We start from the raw sequence: 27,791 nt of genomic DNA on the forward strand, positions 1-27,791 counted from the left end.
TGTTATCATGACGTGATGGTGAAGCGATTCATTAGTGAAATGATATTTAACTGCCAAATAAATCAGACATACCTAGTGTCAGGAGAAATTTTTTTTAACCTTATTTCTCAGCTAAAATAAGAAGAGGGCTTCTGAATCTTAATCTCAAACTGCAAGTAATGTGGGCAGTTCAGTATCACTAGAAGTTAAATAAATTTTATACCAATAATAACTAGCATCAAATATGTCAGGTTATTCTCAATTTTATCATTATTAGCTTTATTTCAACAATTCATTCCAAGCACAAACAGAAAATCAGCACAATAAACACAAAAAGTGAAAGAAAACATTTTATTTGTACTGAGGCAAAAGGAGCACATCTCATTTTGATAAAAGGAGAGCAAATGTTTTTGAGAATTTACAGAAAAAATAAAAAGCCCTCGTTCTTATCACACCAATACATGATTGAATTTCCTATGTCAAAACTCTCTTCCTCCTGACTTGGCATCACTTTTATTGCCCAGTACAATATTTCATATCTTCATTTGTCAAAACATCATGTTACCTATGTAAACATCTGTTTTATGTGTAAACTTCAAAAGTAAATGGAAAAACCTACTAATTTATTTCCTAAGCCACCCAAAAATTAAGTGTTAACTAAATATCAAATTAATTACAGCATATTCTCTGTAACACTGTTTCAATAAGAACTACAGCCTGTTGAATTCCTAACAGAAATGGTACAGAAAAAGCTAATGAGCAGAGTCACATATTAGTGTAATAACATTATAAGGCAATAATAAGAAAGGTAATATACTTCTTTTTTCTAAAGCATACATGCCAAGACAAAACTCAAGGCTGCACTCTGCCAGTTCATTTTTGTAGTGTAGGATTTCTTCTCAACTCAAGCTTTGTGCAATACCAGATTTTTATTTTTTTATTTTTTAACTTTTTCAATCCAAATTCTTTATACAAAAAGTAAGAAAAACTCTGTTCCCAAAGAATCAGCTATAATAAATGCAAACAGGAACTACCTGAAGTTAAATACTTCTAAAAAAAATAACCAACACATGAACAATAAGATCACTGCAGAGAAGTTCCACAACCTAAGTCAAAAGATTGAGCTAATGTTACTTTTGTAATCTTTTTGTTGCTTCTTTGTTCACTTTAAGCTCAATTTCAATAAGTAGTAATAGTTGTATGGCAGTCTGGAAAGCATGATATCACCAAAGATTTCCTTTATTGTTCAATGTGGCTTTGTAGTGCACAGCATAATCAACCTCAACCACTCAAGAAGGAAAAGAGAAAACGTTTCAAAGTTGTTGAAAACAATCTAAAAGTAATTATAGTATGGCAGTAATCAAAATGACTGTTCTCTTTCCTCTAATTATAACTTAATCTACTACTTGTCATTTTTACAAACTGCAGTTCACATTAAAACATTTTTGATAACAAAAGCTTTTCTTTGAAAACAACACTGCTTTACATCTAGTCAGGCAGCTTGTGCATATCAGAGCATTCTGTCTAGAGAGACACAGAAAAAGGCAAAGGAGGAAAAGCTGAAATACGGCTACCGCTTATCTGTGCCTGTAACGCACTACAGAATCTCAGGCAGCACTAGAGACAGCAAGTTTCTTCAGATGATCCATAAATACTTGCAAGCTGACATCATCAGTAAGAATGGGTGCTCCAGATTCCTATGAAAGCAAACACAGAGAATAGATTAGCTATTGTGAAGAAAAAGCTTTTTAAGGTACATATGCTTCATCAACAAACGCCTCCCTAAACTGAAGTTTAGAATGATCTTAAAAGCATATCATTGCTGACATTTTCTGACACACACACACCAAAAAACCAAACCCGCAGCCTATTCATTTTCATACATTTACATAAATTCAGGCACATATCACAGCCAGGACATGAGGAAACAGCCTCAAGTTGCTGCAGGGGATGTTTAGATTAAATATCAGGTAGACTATCTTCATGGGAAGGGTGGTTAGGCATTGGAACAGGTTGGTGGAACAGCTGTCCCTGGATGTATTTAGGAGACGTGTGGACACTGCTAACGGACAAAGTTTTGTAATGGATTTGGTAGTGTGGTAGTGTCAGGGGATGGCTGGACTTGAACTTAAGGGTTTTTTCAAAACTAAGATGATTCGACTTTGTGATTCTATGACTCTTTCCCAGGGTGGACGCATGAGTTGAAGTGCAGCAAGATATTTACGTCAAACATAAAAAACTCAGTGTTTTTGACAGATACCAAACTCTATAATTTTCAAAATTTTAAAAGTGAAAACTTCCACGTCACGATTTCAGGACCATTCCTATTCAGTGAAGCAAAGGTGATAAGCAGAAATGCACAAGCACCACAACTAGTAAATCAGTATCAGTCACTGCTGAAGCTCAGATGCATCAAAATGGAGAAAGGAAGAAAAAAAAACCACTGAGGATCTGATCTAAGTGAGCTTTTCCAAAGTGAGCTGGACCTACAGCCCTGGCTACCTCAAGAGAACCACAAAAGTATCAGAAGCTAGCAGTTTATCTGATTACAAATAATGAAATCTATGTTAGAGGTATCTTGTAATTTGCTTTTTGACCCCAGAATCCCAAAAAATTCAAGACATTCATATTTTTATTATCTACAAGCAAACTTCCACTCTAAATAAAACAGCAGAGTTGGCAACTCCACAAATGTTACATCATAACACTCTTAAGTTATCTGAAACAAGTCTTAATTACTCTATAAATTAAAAAAAAAAAAAAAAAAAAAACCACAAAACCTTTTCAAGGTACTAAGCACCCACAATTCCAAATGGAATCAGAACCATCTGAACTTTTAGTAAATCTTCAAAACAAAGACAGAAAAGTCCTAAAGAGGATGCTTAGACCTGGTGCTCCTTACTTTGAACTGGCCAAAACCACTCCTCAGTTAATGACCAAGGCACAAATCCAGGAGCAGTAAGACTTTTTACATTGCATTACACTTGATACACACACAGCAACTGTCAGGGAAAACTCACTTTTAACTTTTTTTTTTTTTAATATATCTTTTAACTTCTGGAGCCAGCGTAAGAATAAAGACATTATTCTTCCATATTCATCAAAAGTTAAGCTTTTCTTGTTTAAGGAACCACAAGGGAATAACAAGTAGTTTAGTTCTGTTGCAGAATATGATTTGCCACCTTGTGTCTTAGGTATGGAACAGAGTGCAGCATCCTCCAGAAGAAAGGAAGGAATGGAGTTGTTAGAAATCTAACCGGAGTTTTCCCACAGTGACTGCTGGTGGTTATCCATGATACTTAAAACCAAAGCAGACTTTTCCTTCAGCTTAACACAATACAATTAAACCAACAAGGACTCACTGCACAACATACAAATCCAAAAAGCAGCTGAAACTTAGCTTCGATTTTGCACAAATTATCTTAAATTTCATTTTCTGCTCATTCAAAATGTTCAGCTAAGGAATATGGGTGAGGACTTAAATGTGATTAACAGTGATTTAATGACAGTTAACTGGGCAACTGGTAAGACTTGTGCACTGACGTCTTCCACTTCAAATTGCAAAAAGTTACCAACAAAAGATTACTAAAAAAAAAAAAAGATGAAAATAAAGGCATCCTAAAGTAAATGCCATATCCAATATAATCTGAAAACTTGAACTGCATCTTAAAAGAGTAATCAATATGCACTTTCAGAGCCAACAGAATTGAGCTGTATGAAATTAGTTTACCATTATCTTCTGAAAATGTTTTACATGCCAAATAAGATACTTATCTGCTAAAGTTTTAAAAAAATCCTTACTTACAATGTTAAAACCAGAGTAGTCAATTGATCACCTCCTGAAACATTGTCTCAGTGGTGTGTGGGTGCCCTCTTCAGGTCAATGTGGACTAACAATTTTTTTCTGTGGACTTTCAGTTTTGCACAAAATATACAAATTGACATGAAAGAATTCAGGACGCTCAAGACAAAAATAAGCAAAACCAGCTCAGTTCAGTATTTCCTTTCAGCATTTCTAGTTTCATAATTTTCACTCTATCCAGATTTCTTCACCAAAAAAGAAAAAATACAAAAAAAAAACAAGCAGGATATTATGTAGAGCACACACATTACAATGATACTGGGGAGATTAGCACACTATTTTTTTTTATGTCAACCTAAACTAATTATCTCCAACATTACATGGGAAAGTTGTGTTTTCTAGTATGTTTCAGAAAGTCTCACTGGTATTTCTCCAGCATAAACAGTTTCCTTAGAGATCAGTTCAGTTGTCGTATTTGCATCTACATTTGAAACACTTCACTTGCTTACTAACTAAATAGTAAGAAAGCTGTTGTCCTACACCATAAGAAATATCAAAACTCCAAAAAACTTCCAGGTAACATAGACAAAAGAACCATTCATACCATACAGTTCATGAGGAACTTCACTGAAGTTCAAAAAAAAAAAAACTTTCAAATTTGAAGGCAAGAGAAAGAGTTTAAAATGGTGCCCTCTCTGACTCAGTACAAGCTCTTGAAGTATTTCCACTCAATCTCAGTGCTCTCTCTCACCAGAATTTTCCTTAGAACCAGCAGTACATCTCTATGAAAACATAACCTGATAAAACTTTTCTGACAAAAATCACTGCCATAAAATTATTACACAGCTCACTCATTCATGACTTGAAAACCAAATGCCTTTCACCAAAATACAAATACAGTTAATGTGAAGATCTGTCTAATGCCATCACATTTTCATGAGAAAATTACACTGCACCAGTATTCAGCCGCTGCAGTGTTTCTCTTCCCACTATGAAAGCTGAATTTGCAAGGATGACGTGACTGGGATGCAACACTCAACAAAATAAGCAGCTACAGAATGTTTCATTTTTGAGTTCACATATTACTTCTTTCAGAGAAAAAAATCTGAAAAGCCTAATCATCAAATGGTTCACCAAAATTCTAGGAAATATTGGTACCGTTTGGCTCTTCCTTAAAAATAATTTCAAAATTAATATTCTCTACTGGAAAAAAAAGTCCTTTAGCCTTTATGCGTGTTAGGTGCCCTCGTTCTAAGGAATCTAAATAGAGCTAGGAAAAATAGCTAGACATTAAAGAATCCTAACAGAAGCTTAAAATAGAAAAGTAGATCATTTTTGTCTGAAGAAATGAATTTTTTTTTCCTAACTTTCACAATTCGGGTGGCATCAGGCCAAAACTGCTTTTTTCAGTTTCAAAATTTGACATAACTACTTTTACGTACATAGCATCTTACGTGGCCTCTGAAATAGGGGAAAAAAAAAACCCATAAAATTATACATGCAAGCTTAATTGTTAGATTCATACTTACCTGTCCCCAAGCGTACATGTTGTTATGAGTCTGAGAGGGATTTACTTTTGAAAGCAGGAAACGAGCCTTTAAAAAACAAAGCACATGCAACAAATTAATCTTCTTGGCAGAATTTTCTTATTCTCAAAAAAGAATACTCATGCATGAGATATACCAACTCTATTACCTGTGGATAAAAACAAGCACAGATGCCCATTTAGAAGAATGAGTAGCTTCTCAACAAAAGCCACTCTCTGAATTCCATATGTAATTCAGAATTGCTGACAGATTAGCAAAGAAGTAGGAGGCAGTTTTTCCTTTTTAAACACTAGCAAAGAAATTGTGAACATGTATAAAATATTAATTAAAAGTTAGAAAACAAACCAAAATCCACAAAGAATATTTTTCATATTGGTCCCAACACTCTGACAAGTACTATCTTTCTTGTCCTACACATCTCAAAGAAATTAAGAGTTTAAGCCTGTATGGTTAAAAACAAAGAACAGGTTTCACAAATTAGGCTAAAAGGTATCACTAAATATCTGTCTCTGCAGAAGTTTTTAAATTCCAGATATTCACTTACTATTTACATATCTTTTAATACAAAAAAAGCATATTTATGAAAAAAATCTCAAGACCTTACAACACATCACTTCCTAGATGACAAAAATATACACTTGGCTATACCTGGCTTCCTCCGTGCTCTGTATCAATGTATCTGGGCATTGGAAATCTTGAATGAAGAATTTCCTGGGCGTCATCTATGGGAGCTTGAAGCAAGTGATGGAAGTTTTCATATTCCGGCATATCCTGGTAACCTGATTTACGCCACTGAGCTATGGTCTGGGAATAGGAAGAAGTTTAGAACCAATTTATCAATCTTTCTTAAAAGAAAACGTGTCATTTAAGTTAACTTTTTAAAAGCACACTGCAGACATGCCTCTACACCTGGCCCGGCACCCTACTCATCTGGACCCTTGCCTGGAAACTTGACTTTCTGGCCCAAACTCAGACCAACTCGTCTGATGATCTGGAATGATGGCTGAATGCAATTGCTGTCTACAAAATGCTCTGCTTGCCTTGCTCAGGCTCTCCACGAGGCCTCAGCCTGATTTGTAATCATGCTCTCCTCCATTACCCTTCCCTCAGAGAACACACCACCCCATATACTTCCAGACAATGTCTTACAAAAATGCAGAGAACATTTTTTCTAATTAAAACCTATTAAAGTTTATAGTTATTTTTAAAAGAGCAGCTACAAGGACAAGATCCAGAACAGTGTTTCCCAAACCCTCAGGTGGGAAACACTTACGCAGTTGCAAAACAGCAAAAAGCAACAGTTTGGTTCTTGGGCAGGAGGAAGTAACAAGTCACATGTATTTGTATGAAAATACAAGGGAACGTCCATCTACTCGACTGCCAAGAGCAGTTTCATTCCTCTAGGACAGTGCAGATGAAGGATGATTTTTAAAACATTGTATTCTGGCTCCTTACCCTCAGAAAATTCTTTAGAGCTTTAAAATAAATGAGTGAAGAACAAAAGTAGGAAGAAATACTACTCTCAAAAGCCAGAAAAATATTGATCTAAAGCGAATAAACTGCACGCTGAAGTCAATTCCTCCTAAATTTGTCCGAAGAAACAGGACTGGACCAAAACAGCAAGTAAGGCCAGCTGCCTTTGTATAGGCAAGTTAGACTATCAGACTGCAAATATGAAACAGGAGTCTGCTTCTGGCCATGCAGTTGACATCAGGCATTGAAGCACTTTAGAACGGAGCCTTGACTTTCACAGTGTAGAACTCATACAGAAAAATGAATATTTAAATAAAAAAATACTCATCTTACCTCTCCATGATATATAAGGATCTGGAAAAAGGTGTCCATTAGAAGAATGCGATCTGGTAAAATACTGCTGCTATCCAGAAGAACAGGCTAAGATTTAAAAACAAATAAAAGGTTTCCAATTAATGTAGAATTGAGCAGCCACAGGCATTACAAGTTCTTTGAGTAAATCTCTGTATCTTCAGAACTTCTTCCATATCTTATTAAAGCTCCTATTTTTTGTTTTCATGTTACAGAATCTCGCTGTGAAGTTATCCATCTTGATTCTGAATAATAAAAACAGAACTTGTAAGCTGTTTCAAAATTATGCACTTTTCTAGTCTTTTAAGTATCATATGTTAGTATCATATGATTTCATTGAATCAGCATCATCTGATTTAATTGCAGTCACACTAGAGACAGCAAAAACATTACTTCAAGAAGGAGGAAAAAAAAAGCTATTATTCATTCTACACTGATCACTGATTCAGCTCATACTTTGATCAAGTGGGATCGTGCTTCCATTTTGCATCGCTCACGTGAGTAACTTTTCTTTATACATGCGAGAATGATTTCACACCTTTGAGTAGCTCCTGACAAACCACCTCATTACTTTAAATTAAATCCCACATTTACAAGTCTTTATCCTCACAAAGTAGTATCAAAAAATCTTAACAAAAGTTAGATTCCAGCTGCCAAGATCCCTGCCAAGATGTTCATTTTCACTGTCCAGTTTCCTTGCTCTTTCTTTCCTAACTATTTTTGTTGCCTCCTACCTAACTCATCTTTTGTATGTTTTACGGAAGATCATTTTTTTTTATTTTAGGCTTACATAGCATAAGCCATTATCAGATCTGAAGTTCTGTTCCAAATATGGTAACCACATCATAATTAGAAGGCTTGGATGAGGGTACTGAGGTGGAGGGAGTTCTGTACGTTTTAAAGAACGGTTGTTTAATTTGGAAAGTATATTGAAAAAATACATTTTGAAATAAAAAGACATTTTTGTTGATGCTTACATTCCAGCATCAAAAAAAAACCAAAACTACTGCTGCTCTCAAAAAGTAACAAAAAAGATTTCTTAGTTTAAAATATAGTCTCTCAACAAGGTAAGATTTTCCCTCAAGACTGTTACATTAGAATCCTGAGATACACTCTGTTCTTCGTTCTATATAAAATGAATGGTTTCTCACGTAAAAAACTTTAAAACAACATATTTTGTAACATGTATGACAATGAGGACAACAAATCTCTCTCTCTCAAAACCACATATTTTAATGTACAATTAGGTTACACGTAACGATACCTCTGGAGGTCCATTGAAGGAGTAAGCATAGAGAATTGGCTGAACCATGATAAGCGACTGTGTTAGGTCCTGACGCATAAAATGGTGACGGTAGTATGAGCTCTCATCCGGGCTGTTGTTAAAAACTTGTAAGAAAGGAGATCTTCTCAAGTGAAACATGAACTGCAAAACAAAAACCGTTTATTTGAACTTCCATAAAATAGAGTCGTAGCGAGAAAATTTTTCAGGAGAACGAGGTACAAGAAACTGATGCCACAGCAAATTTGAATTACAGGTCTCAGAATCACAAAAACACTGAATGGCAAAGATTGGAATGGACCTCAGCCTGCCAGCAAATAAGCTCATGAAGCTGGGAGAGGGGTACAGCCAGATCAGCAAAACCAAACAGACCACAGGACATTTCATACCATATGGCATCATGCTCAACAATAACACTGCAGGCAGTTGGCCAGGAGGCTGCCATTGCTCAGGGACTGGCTGGGTGCTACTGGTGAGCAGCTATGTTTTGCATCATCTTTCTTTTTTTTTTTTCCTCTTTGATTACAGTCATTGGTAACATTTCCTTTCTTTTTTCATCCTTTTTTTTTTTAATGGCCCTCATCTCAAACCAAAGGTTCCCACTTATGCCCCTGAACCTTCATCCCACTATTTACCAGAGTTATAACACAAAAGATCTTTCATTCTAATATAAACAAATTTTCCTTCTACTCACCTGTGGGTAAAGTGAAAAGGTTTCTGAAAATCTGAAAGAGCTTGGATCATCCTTGTGATATTCTCCAAATTTCTGACACTGCAGTGAAAGAAAATTGTATCTAAGTTCAGAAACATGGTAGATTCATCAAGCTATTACTGTAAGCTTGTTCGGTTTTAAGAAACATACAATTTGAAGTGCCTACATCTTTGTAAGCAAACAGAAATCTAGCCAAAAAACAAACAAAACAAAAACAAAAAAAACCCAACATGAATTATTTTCTTAGCAAGCAGTGATTTTGCATACGAGGCTTTAATGGCTTTTTGTTTTTCATTTAAATCACCAAGCAGAATTAGATGATTAAAACATCCCCAAAGAACATCATTATTAAGAATTTAATTTAAAGCTACTTACAGGAAAGAAATAATAACCAAAAACAAACAAAAAAGAAAACTGAATTTTTGAAAATAAAGAGAACTTTGACTTTTTTTGCTTAAAATATTTAATCTACAAACTTCCAATAACTGCTAGCATCATGTTAGATTTTCTCTTAGTTGCTGGCAGCGACCAAATGCTGAGGCAATATTAATAAATTCAAGAAAAATAGAGCTGCTATTTCATTATTCAAAATAAAAATTCTCTTATAATTCTGCATAACCACTTGTGGAAATACTCCCCCCTCATCCCACTTTTAAGAAACAAGCACTGAATACTGGTGAATGATATTGTCTGGAGACAAGAAAAACAATTTAACTCCTTATTTAGTTCTTCTTACCAGCCGTATAAGTTGTCTGTCCAGCCACCTAAGTACATCAGGCCCTTCTTCTGTCTCTGCCCTATACACTGCCAATCTAGCCATGAGAATTGCTGCAGCTTCCTGGTCAAAAGATGCTGCAATGTTTTGAATCTGTGTCTGTGCATCTGCCCAGCTGTAAAAGAAAAATACACATATTTGCATCACAAAGAAAGGATCTCAATTTCTAAATATACATCTTCAAAATTAAGGCAAAGAGGACAGGCTTAACAGTTTAACAGACAATCTCACGCTGAAGCTTCAAAAATCTACTGGGTATAAATGAGCAGCCTCTCAAAAAAAAAAAAAAAAAAAAAAAAAAAAAAAAAAGGAAGTTAATTAGAAATGTCCTTTACAGAAATGCCACATATCCATATAAAACAGTCAGTTATATTATAAAATTGGCAAACTGTGAAAAGTTAAGTTACAGAAAACACTGTCCACAAAGCTAGTCACTGTTTTCTTGTGTACTTGTTCTGGGATCTAATTGCTTATTCTCAATTTACATGGTGTACTATTATTCTGTTTTTTCAACAGTCACCAAGATGATTCTACTAACACAACAAATGTAAACACGACACTCAGATACATGTCAGTGCTTTCTTGTTTTTGTTTTGTTTTTTTTTTTTTAAATCTGAATGTTCCATCAAATTAACCAAACAAAAATCTTCATTTTAAAGCAAACATCATTTGGCACTGGAAAACGTTTTAATAATATTAAACATCGCTTTCCAAAACTGAGAAGTAAACTGAACCAGGGAAGCTGCAGGTAAAGATTACACCCAGAAGAACAGGTATACACAAGCCGCTGAACTGCAACGCTCCAAAATTATGGCATTGGGTGTTGACCTTTATTATTCCATTAGGCCACTCAATGTTTCCTCTTCATCTAAAATCACTTGGATGCAAAAGCATCTTTAGAGCACTACCAAAACATCATTATATAGCCACTGCAACCTCCTGGAGAGGAAACAGCCCACAGAATATAACAGAGGCAACTGTCTCAAAGTTCTCTTCACCATCACCGCTAAATAGCCCAGAACAATTGATTGGTTATAAAAATCTGAAGATTGAAAGGCAAATATGTATTTTCTTCTTCAAACACAATTTGTCAAAGGAAAAAAAGAAAAAGAAAAAGAAAAAGCACATACTTTCTGGCAACTGTGGTCACTCTGATACGTCTCTGTCCACTGGAATGCTGGTACTGAGTCACAAACTGGATCGCACCACGTCCTCCTTGAGGAATTGGAGCATTGTGCTGAGCATGGGAGGAAAAAGATACGTGAAGGAGGCTGCCACGATCTTGCAGCATAATTTGAAAATTCACAAGCAAATGATAGAATACGATAAAAATTTTATCAAAAGCCATTGAAATTCTATAAATGCATTAACTGATGCTTTTATCATACCTAGTATTTTTACCAAACATAGCTAATAAGCTTGGAAACTGTTAAGGCATAGAAGGAGCATACTAGATACCTTTAAAGATTCTCTCTCCTTCCACACACCCTCACAAACAACAATATTTTCAAGAGGACTATGTTAGAATCTAATGAAATCAACAATTGTATCTGAACACCCTGGAATCACAGGACAACAAAACTGACAGCACTATAAAAAGTCAACAAATTAATCCCATAAAGCAACACTGAAACATATAGATTAGAATTTAGGCATGAAATTTCAAAACTCTGATTAGTAGAAATACAGATTTCTGATACTGTCAGCTAGGTATGTAATTTCAGAAGGACAACTGACTACGACATACCATTACCAGATCAGTTTTGAGCCAGTAATAAAAATATGATTAAAATAAATATATAAAAAGCAAATACAAATGATTTAGGTAAGCAAAGGTTTTAAAGCCTACACCTTTGCAATAAAGTATACAATACTGCACACTAAATACATAGAATACATAGCTCATTGCTCTCCTGTGCAGCAAACATCTGAAAGAAGGGAAAGTACTAGAAGACAACAGTGCATTTGCTTGCCGTGTTTTTATGCTCTTCCCTAAAACCTCCCAGTGGGAGAGAGGAGAACAGACTATCTGCCCCTAATGTGTTTCCATTAAGCCAATCTTTATTTGCTTTACTTACAAACTGAGCACCAAAACCAAAATTAAGATGTAACATTATGGAGTAATTATCTTGTAACTAAAACAGAAATACCGAAAAGTATTTTTAAATAAATAGGTTACAGCTTCTTCACACATTGCAGCAGAACTATATTTCACTAAGTAATGTTCTGAAAATAAATATTTGGACTTAGATAATGAACCTTAACCAAAATAGCTAATGCACTATGAATCTCACTCATTATTCAAGAAGGAGACTAATCATCATTAATCTGTTCATATCCATCTCTTAACTTTGATACTGCAGAATAGTAACATCAGTCATACCGCTACTACTGTGCTTGACCAAAAAAAAAAAAAAGACAAACATAAAAAGAGCAAAAGCAAAAATATTGCTTCAGCAATCACATAAAATCAAGCTAATAGACAAGTAGACAAACATGTATTACTTGGTTGACCACTTCAAAGTAGAGTGCGAGTGTTGTAGTAGGATTAAGTCCACAAATCTTCCACTGACAGGTACCCCCTGTTCCAATCTCCTGTAAGCAGATTCATATAAAAACTTTACAAAACAGAAACATTATTATATTTGCAGAGCATCTATCTTTATAGACAACATTTCACAATTATTCCTTTACAAGTTTTCTCCCTGCTCACTCTGACATCATCTCAGACCAAAATAACACCACTTGCAATTCAACTACAGTGATGAATGCAGGAATCATTTAAAAAAAATAATAATTAAAGAAAGATAATTTCTTTAAAATTCGAAAAAGTTTAAAATATTAAAAAAGTAAGAAGATGGAATCAGAAAAAATGAAAAAGCAAATCAAAATAAAGGAAACATGAAAAAGAAAATTAGTACACTGGGTTTGAGCAGTCCCAAAAGAAACACCAGCATTGAGTGATATGGGCAAAATTCACCACTGACCAGTGGGCAGGCCTAGCAAAAACACAGCATTAACCAAAGGTGGTTAGGTAAGCTCCTCTGGATTCCTATCATTTTGTTGTGCATACTCACTACTATAGCAATGAGGCAGCGTGTATGTCCTTCATTTATTAAAGGGTCATTGCATATTGAAGAGGTAACAAATTGAATGTTGAGCTTCCCAAAGCATGAAGAGGTAGGGTGAAAAAAAAAAAAAAAAAAAAAAAAAAAAAGAGATGCACCTCCATTTTTAGATTAGCAGCAATAGGAGGAAGTTAAGACTGAGGAAAGACAAACAGATTTGTTTGACTGAGGAAAGACAAATGAACCAGATGTAGATTGTTTCCTCTACTACAATTACTATTACTAGCTTCCCTACTACTGTCACCTCCCACAGAAGGAAGACTCAGGTATGTCAAGGTTTGCACTACAGTATACTCCAGTGGAAAATTTTCTGTAGGTTTTGATAAGATAGCTGAATTCCCTACCAATATTTTAGAATAAATATATAATCCCACTGCTAACATCTAACAAGTCAGGCAAGAGAATTGCAGAGTTCCGTGAAGTAGAAGCAAAGAGGTAACTCATCACACATTTCTTCACCCTATTTCAGATGGGTTCCAACTCTTTCTTTAAAATGAATGCTTGTCTACTTGAAGAATGAGCTGTACCATAAATGTATCAGACTTTGGTGAAATGTTGGTTTCTAAAGGTTTCCTCATATAAAAATATTTTTTAAAAAGAGACAAGGAGAGACAAAAAAAAAAACCAAAAACCAGAATTGTCAGGAGTGGGAAAATTGTGGAGTACTTTTGCTGGGAATTCGGTATTAAACAAAGCATAGGAGTCAGAGCTGAAAGCAGCTGTAAGAGTGTACAGCATCAAAATCCTCTCCTGAAACTACGTTTGAGTATCGAAGATACCTCACACCAGATTAGGATTTCTTGTTACAATTGTTACTGTTCCAACTTCATTGTTCCATCAAGTTAAGCTTTATCTATTAGGAAAAATCCAGTTCCTTTGTTACGTGATTGGAAAGATAACACTCCCACTTAATGAATCATTTTAAATTACTACAATTATGAAAAAAGTGCTCAAGTGGGATGCCACTTCTAACCCATTAGATGCCATTAAAAACTTCTGGTTGGCATTTCATAATGAACTAGTCACCAGTAACTAACAAAGTATCTGTGTACGGATGGTGATTTGAAGTGGCAACTCATTTTTGTCATCAAAAGACCACCAGTACAGAAAAAATGAATTAAATTAAGCATCACTCCTAGGAGAACAACTGAAACCAAACAAAATATTCAAGGAGAATTATACTGGCAATAGTCACCACTGTCCTTGTATCCCAAGCAGTACAGCTACATTAATTATCTATTTACTACCTTAGGTGAGTTGCACCTACCTACATTTAGTTCACACATTTTATCTCAAAAATTTTAATTCAGACAATCTCAAGAAAAAAGGTTTTTGAAATAGAAATTAATTATGATGTAACTGCAGGGCAACAGACATGAATGAGCTATTAAGTTTTCTACAGTCCTCTGTGATTTAAGTATATAGCTTAGAAAGGCAGCTATACATTTAATTGCTTCTGGGGAACGTTATAAACTTTGCTGGAATTTACTCAATCACTCAAGTGATGACAGAGAATCTGTGCCAGACCACCCAGAGAAAACAATTTCTGTACGGAGATTTTTAATTCACAAAGACAGGAAAAAAATTTTTACATATTTGTGAACAATGCTTCAGAGTTTTCCATTTGTAAGCACCTGCACGCTGTAAGTGCTCTGCAGTGCAGAGCCTAATAGGAACAAAACCAGAAAATTTTGACATTTAAGACATCAGTTACCTGTAATAACTGTTTTTTATTAGTAATAAAATTAAACTCTAATTATAACTATAATAATGTCTGATAAGCAAATAAATGATAACTTAAGTCTGTTGTAAATTTAAGGGAGTTACTTCAGATGCCTGTAACAGCTGGATATTCCAAGCAATTATTAAATGCACATTTGATTAAGTAGCTAATGGGAATACTAATGGGAAGATTTATGTTCCCAAACTTATCTCCTCCTTTCTCTCAGTCTTTCTGAAAAAAATATTTTCATGGCTCTCTTTTTGAACAAAAGAATATAGATTTGGTTTTAACATTAAAGCATGCTAACTCACTTTCTACTTGATTTCTGTTACAGCACCATACAGTTTCACCATAGTAATTTTAAAGCAACCACCCAGTGAACAAATTTAACCAAGTATCAATGGACCTGCAAGGTCTAATGCAACTCAAATCTAATCTAGCAGTGAACACGAGTTTATCCAAAGAACAGCCCTTGAGTGTATTTAATTTAAAACTGTGAAAACAACACAATTTATGGAGAAGTTTCACCCATCCTCTCCCCCTTCTGATCCAAAAATCCTAAATCCCACTTTTCCATAATGGGACATTACCTCCATTTTCAGCAAATTTTACTTACATTTTCTGAGACACAGGGTCCTTTAGAGTTTAGAGATACACAGGGTCCAATAGCTCCAGAAATCTTTACTTCCCTTGAAGTCTTTGTATTTAAAAGAAAAACATTAATATGGCACACTAAGAACTCAGCCCTACTTTATCACTAATCTAAAAATGTAATGCATATCAGTCTTTTATACCTTTAGGATAGGTTATACATATAATAATGCTTGATACATTTAGGCAAACTTTTCACCTGGTCATATTCTACACCAAATTAGGTATATATGCTTTAATTATAAGTTCATCTGAAATAACAGTATGAACATAAATTAAAACATAGAGGAAAAGTCCAGTTATTCATAAACCTGAGAATGTGGAAAACATATTGCATCATGTCTATTTTCCAGGGAAATCATTGTAATATTCAAAACATGAGATTAAAACTGAAGATTTGTAGGATAAGTCTGTATGTATCTTACAGTGAATTCACTCTGTCTCTTCTAAACATATCCAAAAGGAGAATCCAGTCATTTACATTCTTGCAATGTAATTTTACTGTTTTAAGTGATCTGTACATTCCTCTACAGCTGAACCTCTCTTATTGCATTTTCCATGATCTCCCAACAAAATTCACAGCAACATTTACATGAAAAAAGAAGGTTCCATTATTTGTCCTAGTAACAAAAATTTGAACAGAATTTTGCTGAACAAGAAAATAGCCACATATTCTTCTACTGGACAACACTGTAATACTTTCCAAAAGAAAGATGTCTGAAGGCTCTACCTGAACCTGAAACACATTCAACTCAAAGCTTCTCAAAAGACAGGAGATACAAATAAGCACTGCTGAAGTGCCAATACGGATTCTGATAAAATTGGAAAAAGAAATATTTGCTGCATTATGTAGACAGCTTTGACCTAAATCCAAGAAACACTCACTACTGACACCAAAGATATAAGCACACAGCATTCTGAATTTCTAACAGACTAGTTTTAGTACAGTTTCCCTTTTAGCTGTCACTGAATGCAGGGAACTAACATTATATCTAACTAACATGCAGAGAATTGTGAAACTGCAAAAACATAACCAGTCAGTAACAGTTATGTCCAAGCAAATACCAATGTATCATCTTAGCACATTCCTAAAAATTCCTTAAAGGATAGAAATGCTACATTTAATAGCAATCCCATGGTAGTGTTTCACTAGCACACTGCCATTTTTTTTTCTTACCTTTATTTCTAATGTGCCACCAAATCCCATTTTAAATTGTCCTTGCATATCTTTTGTGAATACTCTCTGAAAGGTCTGTTTGAATAAAGATGTATTGAAAGAATCTCCCATTACCATGTAGCCACTAGACACAAAAAAGTAAAAGAAAAATCTGAAGTTAAAATAGATGACACATTATGCAATTATTTAGCATATGGGATTTAAGTAGTTTGCTTCTATTAAAGATAAAAATGAAAGAGTTTGTAATGAGACACATTTTTGTCTTCTTGACTATTATTAGATTAACATTCTGCTAAACGTTAGGGATGAATTTTTCAAGTGAAGTTTTGCCCAGTAAGCATGTTAAGGTAATTGTGATTACAGTACATAACAAAATCTTTCACTGCGAAAATACTGCACCATGCTGTAAACTTGCCTAACAGGAAGGGTGAGGGTGTCATGAACAAAGAAACAAAATAGAGGAGTGGTTTATAAGAAAAATTAAAAATTGTTTTGATCAGATTAAAATGAACTGATGCCAAGACACCCTGGAGGAATACAAGAGCATGTATGAAATGTAGAACTGGCTAGATGGAGCAAAAATGAGGAGCAACAAGGTTTGTACAGTAGCTGACCTGATAACCCTGTGGGATAGTAGCTGAACCTATGAACAACAGTATCTAGAAGAAAGGCATAAACAAGGCAGAAGGAATAGAACTGACTTTTGTTCTACTCTGAGCAGAGAGAAGACAGGTCTTTAGCAGTACATAAGCTCGAAGCATATATGTACTCACAAACACACTGGAAAACTGTCTAAGACAGCCGTGTTATTCAAGTCACAAGCAGATCAAATTAAAGAAAAACAGCAAAAAGACTTCTTACAAACCCACAAGTACGGTGACAACTTTGCCAGAAACTGAGAAATTCCAGCACAAACGCAACCACGACAGTAAATTTAAATTTAAAACAAACAAACAAACCTGCAGAATGTTTTTGCTAAGTGCCTCCTGTGAAATAATTCAAAAAAATAAAAAACTGCATCTTCATAGATTACTTAAAACTGAATGGGCACATACCCAGTGTAGTTGGGACAGCATTTCATCTCCAGAAGACCAGTCTGATCCAATGCACACGCATATATGTCAACAACATGACCATTTGCTGCAGCACGATTAGCCAGAGCTTCAAAATGCTAAGTGAGAGATGAAAATACAATTTAAAGCAATTAATGACATGAACTGTCAACTTCACATTAAATCCTTGACTCCCAAGATTCTTCTAAAACAGTATCAGATTTTATTCATACCATATTCTAATAAAAGATAGAAGAATATTTTCTCCTGATATTAATTTTAAACTGAAATTTTCCACATCTGTGTTTCATTTTATGACCAGCTGAGAACTCAACACACACTAGATGGACCAGTAGCTGCTATTTCAATGAGAAAACGACCTTGATTTTTTCTTTTCCAACTGCGCATTAAGGAGTAGATCCAACTCACAGAATTTAATTTACTTCTCTAATCTCAAGTGTCTACAATGACATATGCCTGTGACTGAGCTAATAATTTAGCTCCCATCATAATCAGTCAAGATGGATTCAAAAGGTTCTGGATGCAGCTCACCTGCACAAGTGTGCATTTAGGATGAAATGAACTGTGCTTAAATAATACTTACTAATCCTCCCTCCAACTAAAGAAACAGTCTTAAGGAGCTTTTGTAGAAGCAGACAGTCTTACTTCAGATATACCACTTAGTAACATGAACTGCTCCAAGTTAAATCAGGGAAACACTCTGAAGAATTTTAATGAGAGCTGGACAAAGTCCTAAGTCAACACACTGAAATTTCTGAAAAAATTCATGAGGATATACTATTATTCAGAAATAGTTAATGAAAAACACACAATTCCCACCTCTCTATACTTTTACTACCTCTACTAACAGTATTTTACGCTGACAAGTACTGTAAATATTTACTTACAGGTAACTGCTTAAAATGCCATCTCTTACCTTAGTACCCTTTTTAACATATTTAGCATTGTCTTTCTCAATGTCATGCCACGATCTTATAGGTAACTTCAGCTCATCCCCTACAACCATCCCAGGTCCTTGTGTAGCTGGTCCACCAATGAACATCATTATTCGTGCACCAGTATTGGGAAAAGTGCACTGCAGGAAACAAAAGACAAATGAATCAACCACTTTTTGCTACTTTTTTTTTTTCCTACAGTCAGAAGAATGTAGGCATTTTTCATGCTGATAAGATTTTAACAATAATTTTAACACTAACTGTACTTTTTAAAATCTTTGCTAATTCAAAATCTCAAATTTGCCTCACTGAACTGCATACGTAAACACAGAATTACTCTATGTGTGTACACATAATCAGAATCTAATCAGATCTAACATTAATCAGATCTAATATGCATCAATTATTAGAATTTTTATACATTGGTTATGTGAGCTTTTCTGCAACAAAAATCTTTTTATATAAGTAGCACAAGTGTAGTTAAAGCTCTTACCTCAAGAAGTCCTACAGCTATAGAGAGAGCCACTCCAGAGGAACGTAAGGGCCTTTTCCCTTGTGGAACTGGCCAAGGATCTCGCTGCAGTTCACCCAAAAGATCAGTAAGATTCATATCAATCTTCTGCACTGGTTGTAGAAATCTGGAAACAAATAGATGGAATTAATTTTTCAATAAAAATTATACTAGTTGCTCAAGAAAGCAGACATGTATTAGCAACATCAGACACTACTCCAGAATCAGAGTAATGCTTCTGCCTCACCAAGACAATGCAGTTCAGCAGTACTACGTAGACAGCATATCAGCTTCAGAAGGTCAGCAAAGAGCTTGCAAAATAAAAGCTTGCTGACTCTAGAGTATCCAGAAAGAACCACATCTAGTCAAAAGAACACAGCAGATAGCCATCTATGAATCTCAAAAAGAAACAAGTGTCACTACTTCAGTGGGGGAAAAAAAAAAAAAAAAAAAAAAAAAAAAACAGAAAAAATATTAAAAAGAGCACTTATTTTCTCAGCAAGAGACTGTCAACAAATGTACCTACAGGACAGCTGTGATTTAATTTTTTTAAAAAGTATTGTAGCAATTTATTTTGTCTCACTGGGTACGCAGGAGAACCAAACGTCAGTCCACAATTTCCAAATGTGAGACAAAAGGGGAGGGAGGAGGAGCATAAGACAGAAAGAGCAGACGAAACCAGATATTGACAGAAAAGAGGCATTAAGGCAGTCATTAACACCTTCCAGAGCACAAACCAAAAGAAACTGTTATTTATGTGTCTATGCTATGTCAGTTTGCCAGGACATTCCAAATCATCATCCAGGTGATTTTACTACCACACATTACATCTTTTCTTTAGAGTACAAACTGCCAGGAAGGAAACAAACTACAGCCACTGGTTTCCAAGTAGTTTGCGCCCTATCAGAAGGCTGAACTCGTTTGATATTTTCCTTAGCACACCACATAAGTTTTTCAGTAAATTGGTATAGCCAAGATGAGTTTTTAAATCTTCTAAGCACATTACCTGTTAGAAGGTGGTGGCTGCTGCACTTGAGGACCCCGACCGACTTGAGAAACAGCTACTTTTGTAAGTCCCAGCATTTCCTGTAGTCAAACACACAAGACTTCAGAACAACATTTGTTTACAGAATGTTTTCATCATCTTGATGACTTCTTTTTGTTTCTGTCTGTTACCTGCAGTTGCTTTGCAGACAGGTCCTTCGTTCCTCGGAAGACATAACTTTTGGAAATGCCTTCACAGCCAAGCTCATGAACCTGCACCATTCGTCCAAAGGTAATGAGACCTACTAAGGCAGTTGGTGGTAGGAGACTAAGAGACATTTGCATCGATTCCTTCAGAGCTTGCAAGTCTTCATCTTCCATGCATGTGTCCACGACATAAAGAAATATCAAGGGCATCTGAGGACCACGCTTTAAGAAATACAAACATCAACACGTGAGAAATAAATCCTGTAATCCTTATGGGATCAAAAATGAACAAATAAAATATGTTTTGGGTAAGTTTTGATACTTTAATCATACTGATAACATCAATGTTCAATCTAAATTATCTCCTTCCTCCCTCTCAAATAATAACTGGTATATAGGGCTGAAGGGGAACAAAATCCTTACCATAGTGAACTCTACAACAAAAACCAAATATACACTAAAAAAAAAAATCGTTTTGGAATGCCAAGGTAATTTTAAAGCATGTTCCAATTTTACAAATCATTTAATGAACATTTTGAGCTTTTATTGCTCAAAATGAAGATAACAGTTATTCACAACTATAAAAGATTCTGATCAGGTAACATTCAGTAGGATTTTATTTAGAAACCAACAGCTCTTCCTTCTCAACAAATTTTGCTGCACTAAATATTTCCTTTAGTTTGTGTTAAATGAGTTGGCAAAATACAGATTCTGTTCAGCTTTTCTCCATAATCTGAATGCCTCAATGAAGTCTGAAATCGTATTTCTCAAAAGTAGAATTTAGAGACCACAAGTTTGCACTTTTAGGTTGTACATTCTTTTTTGTTCCCAGTCTTTTCAACTCTTTTCGATTCTAATGAATAAGTATTAGCTGTTTTCTCTAATCCAATATCAACTGATAATTATTCAATTACAAACTTAAATTCAAATAATTAATGAGATTTAAATCACAATTTGAGTGAAAATCATTTGCACAGCAGTAAAGAAACCCTCAGCATAAACAAAAATTAAATTCCTAGTTTTAGAAATATACTTAAGAAAAGTGTTGTATTTAAAAGAAACCTCGTTCTGTTTTGGGGCTTGATGTTTTTTTAGAACAGCAGTGTTATTAGTCATGCTTGCATTCTCACAAAAAAGTTATGTTTCCCATTCCCAACTGATGACAAACCTTCATTCTACTGACATGCACATATGGACTCAGTCATTAAAATGCAGTGATTAAAATTTATTATTTTTGTACATGGTTAGCTTATAGATAATATTAAATATCTTATTTAATGGTTTTACCTGTACTACATATTCAATGCTAGAAAACTGAGGCAGAAGCTCAGCTGGCTGATTCATTTCAGATATGCCAGCATATGTAGGAGGAAACTGCAAAGAAAAACATGAACACTAAGAACAAACAAAAGATTACAACCTCAACAAAAACAAAAACATATGTATGGACTACTTTTTTTTTCCCCCCTACGGCAGATGTTCATTATTGCTATCATGAAAAAAATCTCAGTGCAATCTCTGAAGATACAGTTATGCTCTTGCTGCCAATTTCATCTCACAACTATTATTTGATAAATGAGAATTTTTCATTTTCACGTTACAATGGTTTTTTTTTTTTCTTGTCTTTTTTTTTTTTTTTTTTTTTTTAAGTTTACTTAATGCTTCATTTCTTACCTGATTTCTTTGATAACAGAAGTTACAAGCCCAGAGCTTTGCTCGATAATCCACTTGGCTATAAAAGTAAAATAAGAAAAGTTTACATTGAGTGAAAAAAATGTTTTCCTCCAGTGTCTGTTCTTATTTTTCAAAAATATACAAAGTTAAGTAATTCTACAGGATATGCTATATCATGTCTAGTCTCCCACTATTATCCAGTACTTTTCACATGCTTATCAAATTCTACTTGGAAACTGTTCAGCTTTTTGTGTTTGGAATGATGCATGAAATGCTTCTGCTTCTTCCAACCTTCTACAATCATTTGTGATTGTGCCATTATCATTCTTTACCTTAATTATGATTTTACTCTCTCATGCCCACCACTAGTCTATTTATTTATTTATAACACCTTTTTTCAGCTTGTTTTACCATGTTAAACCATATAACCTGTTTCAGTCTACAAATGAATTAAAGTTCTTAACAGTTAATTTTACATGGAAATTAAACTATCTCAGGGCCCAAGTTACAAATAAGTAGGATAACTTTTTTTACCTTGAGTTAATTTTCTAGAGGTGAAATACTAATGCACAAGATGTGCAATTCCAAGAAAAATAACATGCCTGAAGTACAATGAAAAAAACTAGCTGAATGAAAGTCATCTTTTAATCATGCCTGTTACACCTTAAAAGCACAGATTTTAAAAGCACGGATTTTTACATACAGAATTTCTTATCTAAAAGTTTGAGCTGTATGCTGACATAAGGAATATCTCAACACACTGCATCTTTTGCACCCTTTAACCAGCACTATTCCAGATATTGGTTTGTAAGAAAAAATACGGATGTAATAAAAATGAATACATTAGATTTACCATAAAGGATTCAGAACAGCTCGACATGTGGTCCTACTGCACAGAACTGGTTCATACTGAATAGGAGGCAAGTCTGGCCGTTCTTTCAGTGGTGTGAAGAGGGCAGCCACTGGGACTACCATCCTTGTGGCCTCAAGACGACTCGATGGCCAAACATTCCAGCTGAATCTAACTCCATCTCTGTCCTCATTCTGCTGGATAAATTCCAGGAAGGTTGTCATGATCAACTCCTCTGGGTATCACTAAAATAAAAAGATAATCGTTAGTAGAATTGTGGAAATACAATTGTTTTAAAACACAAATCTTTGGTTTATATAACAGTTAAAAACTTATAAAGTTTCATAGATTGTAGTTGAACTTAATAGTTTGATTTTAAAAATGGCTTTTAACCAAGCAGATTAACATAATCCATTAAAAAAATTCTACATTTCACAGCTAACATAATTAGGAAATTATCAACCGTCCACAAGTGATGAAAACTACGAAAAGCACCCTCAAAACTGCTCCTATGAAACAAAGACTAGCATACAAACTTAACTACAAAATATCCCCTCATGCAGTTTGTCACAGATGCTATCACTAATCTCCATACTGTAGAACAAACACTATGATAACAGTCTATCAACATTTCCACGAGCATCTCACTGACACCGGGAGCAGATCCATGCATCACTGTAATTGCAGCACAGGAAGCCACGTGGAATTCTGCACACAGGAATGTTTCCACTGCTGCTTCTACTCCAGCTGCAAGACCGTTGGGCAAATGCCAAAAGTACAAGGGGAAAGACATATTCAGAAGCCAGAGAAATCAGAAATAGAAAATAATTCCACTGAAGGAGAAAAGGATAGCCTAGGATCTGAAAAGGATGCAGAACATAAAAGCTTTGTCTCCTAATACATCAATGTTAATTCATCACTGTTCTGAGTAAAATGCAAAGGAAAATTATCCCTGAGAAATTGAGTAGTGCTAAGAAAATGAGGAAAGAGTTCCAGTTACAAGCACAAACTGAAATAATCCCTCCTTTTAAAATTATCTCCTAAGAAGACTGATAAAATTGCAACAGAGGCCTCTTCAGCCATTTCATTTGAACCTACTATGAAGTCCACGAGCTCCACATCCACACATTGCAATGTCAATTCCTACTTTCTGTTTTGAACTGGAGTTCAAAGTCTTTCTTCCATGTTAACCCAGACACATTTGAAATGGCTTGACACGGATATTATTTTAACTTATCACTTACTGCTCCACAGAGGGCAATGTATAAACATCAGCATGCAGTGACCTATAAAGTGCATACATATAGAGCAAACATTTATTGGGTTTAGTGATTTAAATACTGTTACTTTCCAGTACATAATTCCTATTCAGAAGACAGAATCTGCTAAAAATCAAGGAGGTTATTAATAATAGACATAATGACAAGGAGCTGCAACAGGGAGGGGTCAGGTGGGTGTTAGGAAAAGGTTCTTCCCCAGGGCAGCAGGTGCAGCCCCAAGCTGACAGAGCTCAAGGGACATTTCAACACTGCTCTCACACATTGGGTTTAGATTTTGAGTAGGGGTTGGATTTAGTGAACCTTGTGGGTTCCTTTCCAATTCAGGATATTCTATGATCCCATCATTCAAATTTCCCCTCAAAGGTAAATAATGCTTACATATTTCAACTTAAAGCAGATGTGAATCTCACTGACAAGTCAGTCAGTTTTGGTAACATTTTCATAGCTGTCCATGCAGATTCTCTGGGATAGGTGTGGAGCTGTGTAACATTAGACAAGAAGAACAAATCCTCCTGATCTACAGGCTATGTACTAAAAACTGAGAGCCATCATCTGCCTGAGAGCCACAAAATACTTATTGCCAACCTCAGCAAACCACAGAGAAGAGATTTCAGAACAGCTGAATAGCAACAGCTCTGAGTTGGGGATGTCAATGTGCTGTGGTGCAGGACAAACACTCAGAAGAGGCTAACAGTCCTTTCAGGCTTGCTTCCTCCTACTTCTGAAGCTGAGCTTTCCTTCCGTCCCTGCACAGTGGCAATTTCATGCTGTATCACATTCAAATAAACCACACCTGAATTGCATGAAGAGTCACAAGCTGGCTGTAAAGGTGTCATTCTGAGATAAACAATAGTATTAATGCAATTACTCTGACTGGGTGCAAGAGTACAGTTAGGACTTTCTAGCCAGCACACAAATCACCATGCAGAAAGCTATTCTGTACCCAAATGAACAGCTTTGAAATACATCACTTCAAAGTTATATCGTTTTCAGTAGCTGTTGTAGAACTACAAACAGTAATGATGCAGTTTCTCCAAAACAGACCATTTGCAGAGCTCCTGGTTCCACTCAGCACCCTTACACAGCGCTCGTAAGTGTGTCCCACTACAGAAAGCCAATAAAATAATATCCACCAAACACACACACACACAAATAGGTCTTTAGCCTATCAGGTACAAATCTGCTACAGCTCCAGGAGGTCTGTACGAGGAGGCAACCACAAGCTGTCAAACCGATAACGTAAGAATCTCTGTTTCACTCATTTATGCATAAATGGCCATCCTTCAAGCCTGCTTTCCCAGTTTTGTCAGGGACTTTTTAAAAGAAGCGATCTGGATATACAAGAACGCACCTAAGTGTAAAAATAAACAAACGAATAAGCAAACAAATCCACACAGCAGGGCCTCCCTAACACAGCGCTCGCACAGCTCCACGCGTACCGCAGGGTCCCGCTGCCCACCCCGCCGGCTCGGCACGCCACTCGCACCGCGCAGCCCCGCGCCAGCAGGACGGAGCCGCCTTCGGGGCCGAGCCGCACCTTACAGCGGAGCGGCGGCGTCGCCAAGGCCGCGCGGCCCCAGCCGAGGGGCTCTCGGCTGCTGCCGGCAGGGCCCCGCGCACGGGGTGGCGCTCCCCGGCGAGCTGCAGGCCGTGGGGAGAGCTGACAAGTCGCTCTCGGCCCGCGGTCCCCCGGCTCTCCTCCACGGAGATCGGCAGAAGGGAGGTGGGCGGCCCCCGCCCGCGCTCCCCCGGCGCACCGGCAGGGCTGAACGCCCTCAGCCCCACACGGCGCCGGCCAAGGGCGCTCCTCCCCGCGGTGCTCCGCGCTCCCACCGCAGCTCCCGGGCTCCGCTCACCCAGCGTCCCGGTCGCCGCCTGCCTCGCGCTCGCTCTCCCCCTGGCGCACGCAGCCGCCCCAGCGCCGCCGACGCAGCCAACATGGCTGATGGGAGAGTCCGCGCCACGTCAAGGGGCAGAGAGCGGCGGGCCGGGGCTGGGGGCGGGCTGAGCGCCGCCGCTCCACGCTTTACCCTGCTGCGGGCGAGCCTCGCCGTGACCGGGCTGACACACCCCTTAGCAGCAGGCAGCGATGTACCCGGCGTGAGACAGACCGTGCGGCCGCTCTCTGCCTTACCGTCCGCAGGGGCTCGTGTTTGCTTGTCCGCTTTTTGCCTTTCGACTTTGAGCTTTCTTCTAAAAAGCTCGATCTTCCTCCCAGTGGTGTTTGGGAAATGACGGGCTGCGGCCACTAGAGGGAGCTTCGCCTCCTCGTGTTTACGTGTTTTCTCAGGCTTCGTGGGGAAAATAATAGATTGATATCATATTTGTGGTGGCTTTCAGCTTGAGATAGTGTTGTATCACAGATTTAGAAATACTTTAACGTATAATGCATATTTATTTAATATCTTCAGAGAAATTTTTATGTAGCCCTGAATGTACAATTCAGGTTTTGTCTTTTTTTTTTTTTTTTTTGGCTGTTTTTCTGGGTTCTATACCATTATTATCTTCAGTATTGTTTGCCAGCTTTCCTTAATCTACAAACATAAGCAAGTAAACAAAAGCACATCTTAAAGGGAGGACTTTAATCTTCACTGCCCTTGAATCCCACTGCCAGCTGGGGAAGTATTCAGCTGCAGAGAGTCAAGGACATAAAACTTTCTCCATAAAAAAAATGAAATGAAAACCTTTTGGTGAACTTCAAACAGATGCACAGAAAGTAATTCAGTGTTGTATTTCCAGAAGTACTCAAAAACTCTTCTAATGAGTTGTTAGCACAGTTAAATTTCATTACATAATGACAATCCAGTGTTCTAAGCTTCAAGAAAAATCTTGCAGATGCTACAAGGGTGCAAACCAAGAGAAGCAAAGAGGCAATAACACTAACACTGTACAGAAGACCAGGTGATAACACCGTATTTACATACTAAGAGAAAATGTGCCATTATCTTCCATTATTAGGTTGTAATACTATTTTTCTTAATAAAGAATTTTCAGTTGATGTCTCAGACTTTCTTAGGCAGGAGTGCATGCCCACAGGTAGCAGCTTACCTTTTCTTTGGAAAAGTACTCTTCTGCAATGGCTATGCAGTTGAGAAACAGGTATGATACTGTGTTCCAGATTCTTTTTCCTCTTCTTCCATTGAATTACATTGACCAGCTGTTGCACTGACATCATTGGTAAAATTTGTGACAACTTTGCTGGAAGACTACCTGCAATCATTTTTAAAAGTTATTTGGCTTAAACTGTATAAATCAAAAGTTCCAGAAAAACATGTCCCAGTAGAGAAAATACATTTTATTTCTGGAATCTCTTTCTGTTCATAGTTCTTGACTCCAGACAAATAGAAAAAAAAAAACTTCTGAATATTACCAAAGTTTTATAAGATAACTTTTCACAGTTTTACTCACCAGCATTTTTGCTTTGTCTGTTGATCAGCCTTCCCAGAGGCATCACTGCAGCTTTGGGTTAGCAGGACTTATTTCAAGCAATGGCTGCAGCTGTCGCATTCAACCAGGATGTGAGATCCGGACTCCTTGTTACACGTAGGTGGATTTGGAAACACCTTAAAGCAAACAAAAGTCAGCAGAGAGGAGGAGTTAGGGCTGACGTTTGTTTGGAGCTGCTAAAATACAGTCTTATGGAAAAATAAAGAACAAACCCGAGAACAATTTAGAGT

At 36.4% G+C, this 27,791-nt stretch overlaps 1 protein-coding gene across 3 annotated transcripts; it reads right to left on the reverse strand.

Annotated features, from left to right (window-relative positions):
- Positions 1–316: 316 nt before the first annotated feature.
- SEC23A (SEC23 homolog A, COPII component) lies at positions 317–27,671 on the reverse strand. 3 transcript variants are annotated; one of them, XM_003206591.5, is made up of 22 exons: positions 27,523–27,671; positions 27,163–27,324; positions 26,249–26,405; positions 22,838–23,079; positions 21,985–22,042; positions 21,598–21,684; positions 20,296–20,532; positions 20,126–20,205; positions 19,102–19,246; positions 18,590–18,748; positions 17,656–17,771; positions 16,601–16,724; positions 15,389–15,469; positions 12,427–12,516; positions 11,052–11,158; positions 9,883–10,036; positions 9,129–9,206; positions 8,417–8,578; positions 7,135–7,221; positions 5,977–6,132; positions 5,311–5,376; positions 317–1,676 (listed from the first exon to the last, which is right to left on the reverse strand). In XM_003206591.5, the coding sequence occupies exons 4-22, from the start codon at positions 23,056–23,058 to the stop codon at positions 1,587–1,589; spliced, it is 2,298 nt and encodes a 765-aa protein (XP_003206639.1). In that variant the 5' UTR covers positions 23,059–23,079; positions 26,249–26,405; positions 27,163–27,324; positions 27,523–27,671; the 3' UTR covers positions 317–1,586. The 3 variants fall into 3 exon arrangements, with proteins under 3 accessions (XP_003206639.1, XP_085081403.1, XP_085081405.1); XM_085225277.1 differs by lacking the exons at positions 26,249–26,405; positions 27,163–27,324; positions 27,523–27,671 and adding an exon at positions 25,971–26,129; XM_085225279.1 differs by lacking the exons at positions 26,249–26,405; positions 27,163–27,324; positions 27,523–27,671 and adding an exon at positions 25,652–25,934.
- Positions 27,672–27,791: the final 120 nt, after the last annotated feature.

This window comes from Meleagris gallopavo, chromosome 5 (assembly GCF_905368555.1).
Source record: "Meleagris gallopavo chromosome 5, MGAL_WU_HG_1.1, whole genome shotgun sequence".
Lineage (NCBI taxonomy): Eukaryota > Metazoa > Chordata > Aves > Galliformes > Phasianidae > Meleagris > Meleagris gallopavo.

Bases quoted from the DNA above. Each gene is read 5' to 3' on its own strand.
- SEC23A (XM_003206591.5), bottom strand. From the start codon at position 23,058: ATGACAACCTTCCTGGAATTTATCCAGCAGAATGAGGACAGAGATGGA. The intron at 7,222-8,416 runs GTATCGTTACGT...TTTAAATCTTAG, and splicing joins CCTTCAATGGACCTCCAGAG to CCTGTTCTTCTGGATAGCAG. The intron at 5,377-5,976 runs GTATAGCCAAGT...TGTTTTTTAAAG, and splicing joins CAGAGCACGGAGGAAGCCAG to GCTCGTTTCCTGCTTTCAAA.